The sequence below is a fragment of the Capricornis sumatraensis genome, chromosome X, assembly GCF_032405125.1.
Source record: "Capricornis sumatraensis isolate serow.1 chromosome X, serow.2, whole genome shotgun sequence".
NCBI classification, from domain to species: Eukaryota; Metazoa; Chordata; class Mammalia; order Artiodactyla; family Bovidae; genus Capricornis; species Capricornis sumatraensis.
In genome coordinates this window covers 75,051,405-75,061,769 of record NC_091092.1, presented here as the reverse complement: position 1 = coordinate 75,061,769, position 10,365 = coordinate 75,051,405, and the positions used below count along the sequence as shown (strand labels likewise).

The 10,365-nt window shown below is 35.9% G+C and overlaps 1 protein-coding gene across 1 annotated transcript in view; it reads right to left on the bottom strand.

Annotated features, from left to right (window-relative positions):
* Positions 1 to 443: 443 nt before the first annotated feature.
* Positions 444 to 10,365, bottom strand: part of ZDHHC15 (zinc finger DHHC-type palmitoyltransferase 15) — a 100,914-nt gene continuing 90,992 nt past the window's right edge. The window contains exon 12 of the mRNA XM_068963194.1: positions 444 to 496. Within this exon, the coding sequence (XP_068819295.1) occupies positions 444 to 496 (53 nt within the window). The remainder of the gene's footprint in view (positions 497 to 10,365) is intronic.

Here is a 10,365-nt window from a genome sequence, read left to right as displayed (position 1 = left end):
ACTGTTTCTGTCCTTTATTATGACCATCCTCGCATAAAATATTCCCTTGATATCTTAAATTTTCTTGAAGAGTTTTCTAGTCTTTCTCATTGTATTGTTTTCTTCTATTTCTTTGCATTGTTTACTATGTTGCTGTAAGTATCAATTGTTCATTACTTTTGATTTCTGAGAAGTATACTTTGTTTACTATTTTATCCATTGAAGGACATTTGTGTTGTTTTATAGGTTTGGTTTGGTATCAATAAAGCTGTTATAACCATCCATATATACTTTTTTGTGTGAACACAAGTTTTCATTTTCTAGGGGAAATATTCAGGAGTAGCATTACAGGGTCATATGGTATATGTGTGTTTAACATTGTAAGAAATTTTATAAAGACCTGACAAACTATTTTGCAGAGTACCTGTGCTATTTTGCATTCCCACTAGAAATGAGAATTCCCACTAGTATGAGAATTCCAATTCTTCTGCATCTTTGACAGCACTTGGAATTTTCACTACATTAAAAAAAAAGAAAAAAGCCCATTCAAGTATGGGTGTAAAGGAATCTCCTTGTGGTTTTAATTTGAATTTTCCTAATGGCTAGTGATACTGAGCAATTTTTCTGCCCACTGCCCCTAATGGATAGCTATCTTTTAAAAATAACTCCATTGCCATATTACCAATTTTCAGATGTGAATGACTCTTTATTTATATTTTAACAAAGACTTTTGGCATTAATTTCTTGGAATATTCACAATCAATTTTAATTTAATTAAAATATTATTGATGTACAATATTATGTTAGCTTCAATGTACTACCTGGTGATTTGATATTTGCATATATTATGAAACTATCAGTATGATAAGTCTAGTAACCATCTATTGCCCTACAAAGTTATTACAATATTATTAAAACATTCATATTTACGGCCAGTGTTTCTTTATTGATTTTGTGTGTGGATGGTCTACCTGTTGATGTAAGTGAGTGAAGTCACTCAGTCATGTCCGACTCTTTGCGACCCCATGGACTGTAGCCTATCAGGCTCCTCCGTCCATGGGATTTTCCAGGCAACAGTGCTGGAGTGGATTGCCATTTCCTTCTCCAGGGGATCTTTCCAACCCAGGAATCGAACCCGGGTCTCCCGCATTGCAGGCAGACGCTTTACCGTCTGATTTGATGTAAGTGGGGTGGTAAACTTCCCTAAAATTGTTGTTACTGTCTCCTTTATGTTTGTTAATATTTGCTTTATGTATTTAGATGCTACTATTTTGAGTACGTATATATTTATGATTGGTATATCTCATTGTTGAATCGATCCATTTATCATTATGTGATGTCCTCCTTTGTCTCTTGTTACACATGTTGTTTTAAAAGTCTGTTTTGTCTGATATAAGTACTGCTACCCCAGTTTTAAGTTTCTATTTGCATGGAATACATTTTTTCATCTCCTTAATTTTAGTCTGAAGTTGAATCTCCTTTAGGCAGCATATATATGGGTCTTGTGTTTTGTTTTGTTTTGTTTTAATCCACTCAGTCACTGTATGTCTTTAGAGTAAAGCATTTAATCCATCTACATTTAAAGTCACTATTGATAGGTACATACATATTGACATTTTGTTAACTGTTTTGGGGTTTTGTAGTTCTTTTGTTGTTCTTGTTGTTTCCTTCTTCTTTTGCTGTATTCCCTATGATTTAACAACTATCTTTAATGTTTCTCTTTTTTGTGTATGTATCTATTATATGGTTTTAGTTTGTAATTACCATGAGGTTCATAGATAACACACACTCTCTCTCTTCCCCCTCCTCTCTCTCTATATATGATTAAGTTGATGACCTTTTAAGTTAAAATAAATTATAATCATCATATATTTTTACTCCTCCCTACCCCCATTGTTATTGTTTGTGACATTATATTTTACATCTTTTTGTTTTGTGTATTCCACAACTACATTTTGTGGATATGGATGATTTTATTACTTTTGTCTTTTAACCTTCCTACTAGCTTTACAACTGGTTATTCTACTATCTTTACTGCACGTTTGCCTTTACCAATAAGATATTTTTCTTTCTAGTTGTGGCCTTTAAAAAAATTTATTTATTTATATAATTGGAGCATAATTACTTTACAATATTATGATAGTTTTATAAAATTTATTTATTTTAATTGGAGGCTAATTACTTTAAAATATTATATTGATTTTGCCATACATTGACATGAATCAGCCATGGGTGTACATGTGTTCCCCATCCCATCCCTCAGGGTCATCCCAGTGCACCAGCCCTGAGCACCCTGTATCATGCATTGAACCTGGGCTGACGATCTGTTTTACATATGATAATATACATGTTTCAGTGCTATTCTCTCAAATTATCCCACCCTGACCTTCTCCCACAGAGTCCAAAAGTCTGTTCTTTACATCTGTGTCTCTTTTGTTGTCTCGCAAATAGGGTCATCATTACTATCTTTCTAAATTCCATATATATGCATTAGTATACTGTATTGCTGTTTTTCACTCTGTTATAATAGGCTCCAGTTTCACTCTGTATTGCTGTTATTTCACTCTGTATAATAGGCTCCAGTTTCATCCACCTCATTAGAACTGATTCAAATGTATTCTTTTTAATGGCTGAGTAATATTCCATTGTGTATATGTAACACAGCTTTCTTATCCATTCATCTGCTGATGGACATCTAGGTTGCTTCCATGTCCTGGCTATTGTAAACAGTGCTGCGATGAACATTGGGGTACACGTGTCTCTTTCAGTTCTGGTTTCCTCAGTGTGTATGCCCAGCAATGGGATTGCTGGGTCATACGGCAGTTCTGTTTCCAGTTTTTTAGGGAATCTCCACACTGCTCTCCATAGTGGCTGTACTAGTTTGCATTCCCACCAACAGTGTAAGAGGGTTCCCTTTGTTCCATACCCTCTCCAGCATTTATTGTTTGTAGACTTTTTGATAGCAGTCATTCTGACAGGCATGAGATGGTACCTCATTGTGGTTTTGATTTGCATTTCTCTGATAATGAGTGATGTTGAGCATTTTTTCAGGTGTTTGTTAGCCATCTGTATGTCTTCTTTGGAGAAATGTCTGTTTAGTTCTTTGGCCCATATTTTGACTGGGTTGTTTATTTTTCTGGAATTGAGCTGCATAGGTTGCTTGTATATTTTTGAGATTAATTCTTTGTCAGTTGCTTCATTTGCTATTATTTTCTGCAATTCTGAAGGCTGTCTTTTCACCTTGCTTATAGTTTCCTTCGTTGTGCAAAAGCTTTTAAGTTCAATTAGGTCCCATTTGTTTATTTTTGCTTTTATTTCCATTACTCTGGGAGGTGGGTCATAGAGGATCCTGCTGTGGTTTGTCAGAGAGTGTTTTGCCTATGTTTTCCTCTAGGAGTTTTATAGTTTCTGGTCTTATGTTTAGATCTTTAATCCATTTTGAATTTATTTTTGTGTATGGTGTTAGAAAGTGATCTAGTTTCATTCCTTTACAAGTGGTTGACCAGTTTTCCCAGCACCACTTGTTAAAGAGATTGTTTTTTCCCCATTGTATATTCTTGCCTCCTTTGTCAAAGTTAAGGTGTCCATAGGTGCATGGATTTATCTCTGGGATTTCTACTTTGTTCCATTGATCTATGTTTCTGTGTTTGTGCCGGTACCATACTATCTTGATGACTGTAGCTTAGTAGTATAGTCTGAATTCAGGCAGGTTGAGTCCTTCAGTTCCATTCTTCTTTCTCAAGATCGCTTTGGCTATTCAAGGTTTTTTTGTATTTCCATACAAATTGTGAAATTATTTGCTCTAGTTCTGTGAAAAATACCATTTGTAGCTTGATAGGGATTGCATTGAATCTATAGATGGCTTTGGGTAGTATACTCATTTTCATTATATTGATTCTTCTGATCCATGAACATGGTATATTTCTCCATCTATTTGTGTCATCCTTGATTTCTTTCATTAGTGTTTTATAGTTTTCTATAGATAGGTGTTTTGTTTCTTTTAGGTCAATTTATTCCGAAGTATTTGATTATTTTAGTTGCAATGGTGAATGGAATTGTTCCTTATTTTCACTTTGTGTTCTCTCATTATTAGTGTATACGAATGCAAGGGATTTCTGTGTGTTGATTTTATATTCTGAAACTTTACTATATTTACTGATTAGCTCTAGTAATTTTCTGGTGGAGTCTTTAGGGTTTTCTATATAGAGGATCATGTCATCTGCAAACAGTGAGAGTTTTACTTCTTCTTTTCCAACCTGGATTCCTTTTATTTATTTTTCTTCTCTGATTGTTGTGGCTAAAATGTCCAAAACTATGTTGAATAGTAGTGGTGAGAGTGGGCACCCTTGTCTTGTTCCTGAGTTTAGGGGAAATGCTTTCATTTTTTCACTACTGAGGATAATGTTTGCTGTGGGTTTATCATATATGGCTTTTATTATGTTGAGGTATGTTCTTTTTATTCCTGCATTCTGGAGGGGTTTTATCATAAATGGATGTTGAATTTTGTCAAAGGCTTTCTCTGCATCTATTGAGATAATCTGGAGAAGGAAATGGCAACCAACTCCAGTATTCTTTCCTGGCAAGTCCTGTGGACAGAGGAGCCTGGTGGGCTGCTGTCCATAAGGTCGCACAAAGTTGGACAGAACTGAAGTGACTTAGCATGCATGCATGCATTGGAGAAGGAAATGGCAACCCATTCCAGTGTTCTTGCCTGGAGAATCCCAGGGGCAGAGGAGCCGGTGCGCTGCCGTTTATGGGGTCGCACATGAGTCGGAAACGACTGAAGCGACTTAGCAGCAGCAGCAGTATTGAGACAATCATATGGTTTTTATCTTTCAATTTGTTAATGTGGCATATCACATTGATTGATTTGTGAATATTGAATAATTCTTGCATCCCTGGGATAAAGCCCACTTGGTCACGATGTATGATCTTTTTAATATGTTGTTGGATTCTGTTTGCTAGAATTTTGTTAAGGATTTTTGCATCTATGTTCACCAGTGAAATTGGCCTGTAGTTTTCTTTTTTTGTGGCATGTTTGTCAGATTTTGGTATTACAGTGATGGTGGCCTCATAGAATGAGTTTGGAAGTTTACCTTCCTCTGCCATTTTCTGGAAGAGTTTGAATAGGATAGGTGTTAGCTCTTCTCTAAATTTTTGGTAAAATTCAGCTGTGAAGCCTGGGCTTTTTTTTTTTTTTTGAAGATTTTTGATTACAGTTTCGATTACTGTGGTTGTTACGGGTCTGTTAAGATATTCTATTTCTTCCTGGTTCAGTTTTGGAAAGTTACACTTTTCTAGGAATTTGTCTATTTCTTCCAAGTTGTTCATTTTATTGGCATATAGTTGCTGATAGTAGTCTCTTATGATCCTTTGTATTTGTGTGTTGTCTGTTGTGATTTCTCCATTTTCATTTCTACTTTTGCAGATTTGATTCTTCTCCCTTGTTTTCTTGTTGAGTCTGGCTAATGGTTTGTCTATTTTATTTATCTTCTCAAAGAACCAGCCTTTAGCTTTGTTGATTTTTGCTATGGTCTCTTTTGTTTCTTTTGCATTTATTTCTGCCCTAATTTTTATGATTTCTTTCCTTCTACTAACCCTGGGGTGCTTCATTTCTTTTTTTTCTAGTTGCTTTAGGTGTAGAGTTAGGTTATTTATTTGATTTTTCTCTTATTTCTTGAGGTAAGCTTGTATTGCTATGACTCTTTCCCTTAGCACTGCTTTTACTGAGTCCCACAGGTTTTGGATTGTTGTGTTTTCATTTTCATTTGTTTCTATGCATATATTGATTTCTTTTTTGATTTCTTCTGTGGATTGTTGGTTATTCAGAAGAGTGTTATTTATCCTCCATACGTTTGTGTGTTTAATAGTTTTTTTTTTTTTTTTCCATGTAGTTGACATCTAATCTTACCACATTGTGATTGGAAAAGATGCTTGGAATTATTTTATTTTATTTTATTTTTAATTTACCAAGGCGAGATTTATGGCCCAGGATGTGATCTATCCTGGACAAGCTTCCGTGTGCTCTTCAGAAAAAGATGAAATTCATTGTTTTGGGGTGAAAGTCTTATAGATATCAATTAGGTCTAACTGATCCATTGTATCATTTAAAGTTTGCATTTTCTTGCTAATTTTCTGTTTAGTTGATCTATCCATAGGTGTGAGTGGGAGTATTAAAGTCTCCCACTATTATTGTGGGAGACTTTCATACTTGTTAGCATTTGCCTTACATATTGCGGAATATTTTGATCATTTTTGTCATACATCAACATGAATCGGTTATAGGAATACATGTGTCCCCTCCCTCGTTTTTTTGCTTAGAGGAGTGCCTTTAACTTTTCTTCTTAACCTGGTTTGGTGGTGCTGAACTCTTTCTACTTCTGCTTGTCTGAAAAATTATTTATCACTTGTTTAAATCTGAATGAGAATTCTGAACGGTAGAGCAGTCTTGGTTGTAACTTTTTCCTTTCATCATTTTGAATATATTGTGTCAATCCCTTTTGGACTGCAGAGTTTCTTCTGAAAAGTCAGATGATAGCTTTATGTGAGTTCCCTTGTATATAGCACATTGCTTTTCCTTGCTGCTTTTAAGATTCTTGTTTTAATTTTTCCCTTTAAATATAATGTTGTCTTGGTGTGTACTTCTTTGAATTCATCTCATTTGGGATGCTCTGTGTTTTCTGGATCTGGTTGTCTGTTTCCTTTCCCAGGTTAGGGAAGTTTTCAAGTATTACTTCTTCAAATAAGTTCTCTAACCCTTTATCTCTTCTTTCTGTGACCCATATAATGAAAATGTAGTATGCTGATGTTGTCTCAGAGGTCTCTTCAACAATTTCCCCCCCTTTTAAAGCTCTTTTTTCTTTTTCCTCTTCAGCTTGTGTGATTTCTACTATGTGTCATCCAGATTGCTGATCCATTCTGCTGTGTCATCTAATATATTGTTGACTCCTTCTAGTGTTTTTTTTTTAATTTAAGCTATTATATTCTTCAAATGTATTTGTTTCTTCTTTATATTTTCTAACCCTTTGTTGAAAATTTCACTGTGTTAACCCATTCATCTCACGAGTTTGTTGAACATCTTTCTGATGATTACTTTAAACTCTTTATCAGGTAGTTTGCTTATCTTCATTTCATTTAGCTCTTCTTCTGGGGTTTCAGCTTGTTTCTTTGTTTGGAACAAATCCTTCTGTCAGTTCATTTTGCCTAATTTGCTATTTTTATTTCTATGTATTTGGTAGATTGGTTATGTTTCTTGATCTTGGAAAAGTGACCTTATATAGGACACGTCCTATGGAGCCCAGCAGCATGCTCCCCTCACATCACCAGTGCTATATGTTCTAGGGGTGCCTCCTATGAGGGCTGCATGTGCCCTTCTCTTGGGGCAAGGCTAAATACTGTGGGTGTGCATGGGGGTAGGTCTTGATCCCAATATAGTTAGCTATGAGGCCATGCCTTCTGCAGTGGCTGTGGGCCTACTGAAATGTGGGATAGGTTTCCCACATAGTTGGCTCTGTGGCCTGGGCAGGGGTGGGGGGGTGGGCGGGGGTTGGAGCTGCTGCCAGCCTACTGGTAGGTGGAGTTAGAAATCCCTGTGATTGTGTGGCTTGAGGGGACTTGGTGCTGGTGCCAACCTGTTATTGGGTGAGGCTGAGTCCTCAGTGCAAACAGGCTGGTAGGAGGATTCCAAAATGATGATTCCCAGTGCTGGTGTTATCAGAATAAGGTACTCCAAATGGCTGCCACCACTGTCTCCATTCCCCAGGGTGAGTAGTAGTTGCCCTCTGTCTCTCCAGGAGTCTCTCCAAGATCAACAAGTGGGTCTGACCCAGGCTTCTTTCAAACTACTGCTTCTATCCTGGGACTTCGGGTATGTGGGATTTTTTGTGTGCCTTTTAAGAGCAAAGTCTGTTTCCTATAGCTTTCCAGCTCTTTCACCCTAATTCCTGGTAGTTTTCAATGTTAGATGTTCTGTGAGCTCATCTTGCCAGTGTAGGATCCCCAGGCTGGGGAGACTGATTTGGGAATCAGTTCCCTTGCTCCTTGGGGAGAATTTCTATGATTGTTTTATTTCTCCCATTTGTGGGTCACTCACCTGAAGGTGTAGGTCCTGGCTATACTGCCTCTGCCCCTCCCACCTGTCTCATTGTGGTTCCTTCTTTATGTCTTTAGTTTCGGGAAAATTTGCTGCTAGTCTTCAGGTCATTCTCAGAGATAGCTACTCTATAAGTAGTTGTAATTTTGCTGTGTCCATCAGAGGAGATGCGATCAGGGTGTTCCTACTCTGTCATTTTGGCCACCCCATTAAGCATTTTTTCTTATACTTATTTCCACTTTTGGTGAAATATCCATTCAAACCTTTTGCTCATTATTTTATTGTGTTTGCTTTCTTACTTTTGAGATTTTAGAACCTTTAACATAATCTAGATACAAGTCTGTTATCAGACATGTGTTTTGCAAATATTTTCTCTCAGTCAGTGGCCTGTCTTTTTATTCTCTTAACAATGATTTTCTCAGAGAATACACTTTTAATTTTGTTGAAGTTCAACTTGTAATTTTTTTCTTTCAGGTATAATACTTTTGATGTCATATCTAAGAACTATTTGCTTAACTCAAAGTAATAAAGATTTCCTCCTAAATTTTCTTCTGAGATTTTACAGTTTTGCATTTAGGTGTATGATCATTTTGAATTAAATTTTGTACATGTTGTGAGCTGTAGGTGTAGCTATGTCCAATTATTCTATCACTGTTTGTTGAAGACTGTATGTTCTCCACTGAATTACCATTGTATCTTTGTGTAAAAATCAGTTGAGCATCTTTATGGGTCTGTCTATGTAGTTTATTTTTTATTCTGTTCCATTGGTTCATAGGTCTGTTCCTTTGGTTAATATTGCACTGTCTTGACTACTATAGCTTTATAGTATGTCTTAAAATTGGAAGTTTGAGTCCTTCAATTTTGTATTTTTTTCAGAATTGTTTTGACTATTCTAGTTTCCTTACTTTTACATATAAATTTTAGTGTCAGCTTCTCTATTTATACAAAAAACTTTAACTAAAATTAAAATCTGAATTAGGATTATATTAAATTTCTATCAATTTTGGGAGTATTGCTATCTTAATTACACAGAATCTTCTGACCCATAAGCATAGTATATATCTCTGTTTATTTAGGTCTTCCATGGCTTTTTCATCAATGTTTTATAAGTTTGGGCATATAGATATTATGTATGATTTGTTAAATATATATCTAGTTATTTACCTTTTTTGAAGTTATTGTGAATGGTATTGTGTTTTTGATTTTGGTTTCCCAATTATGCAATGCTAGTATATAGGAATATAATAGATGTTTGTCCATTGATCTTGTGTGCTGTGAACTTGATAAACTTACTCATTAGTTCTAGGAGTTTTTGTAGATTATGTAGACAATCATGACATCTGAAAATAGAGATAATTTTACTTCTTCTTTTCCAATTAGAGTGACTTTTATTTCCTTTCTTAGCCCTATTTCATGTGTTAGGTGGAGAAGGCAATGGCAATCCACTCCAGTATTCTTGCCTGGAAAATCCCATGGACGGCAGAGCCTTGTAGGCTGCAGTCCATGGGGTCGCTAAGAGTCGGGCATGACTGAGAGACTTCACTTTTACTTTTCACTTTCATGCATTGGAGAAGGAAATGGCAATCCACTCTAGTATTCTTGCCTGGAGAATCCCAGGGACACAGGAGCCTAGTGGGCTGCCATCTATGGGGTCACACAGAGTTCGACACGACTGAAGAGATTTAGCAGCATGATGTGTGGAATGACAGTGATAAGACAGACTATATGAAGTTGTGGTTAACAAAGGAAAGAACTACTGGTAAACAGCGAAAACTTATCAGATCAGTTTAAGTTGAAGGTCACAAATGTGTAGTCTCAGCTGTGTTATTTCTAATCAGTTGCGGTGAGTATTTATAACCAGTTGTATTATTTTTGTAGTAGTTCTCAGCAGCCTGAGTATAGAAATGGAGAAAGCAGATGGCTGGATTGGATCTGGAGTTTGGATTTTTGCTGGCTAAAGCAATGAAGTTAGGGAGAAAAGAATATTGCCGAGAGAGAGGTTGAACTGTTAAGGCTTGACAGAGAAGGAAGTAACCCATGTAAAAAGTTTGTTTTTACTTATATTTTGGTATAATTCCTTTCAGTGTTTCCCTACATATATAGATATATTTTAATAGTTAAAAATTTTAAATTAAAATTAAAAATACTATTCTATAATGTTTTCAAGGTCTATCCCATGTTGTAGCATGCATTTCTTTGGTTGCCAAATGGCACTCCATTGTACAGATATGCCACATTTTGTTTATCTATTCATCAGTAGATGGATATTAGTGTTTTTTCCATTTTTTGGGTAT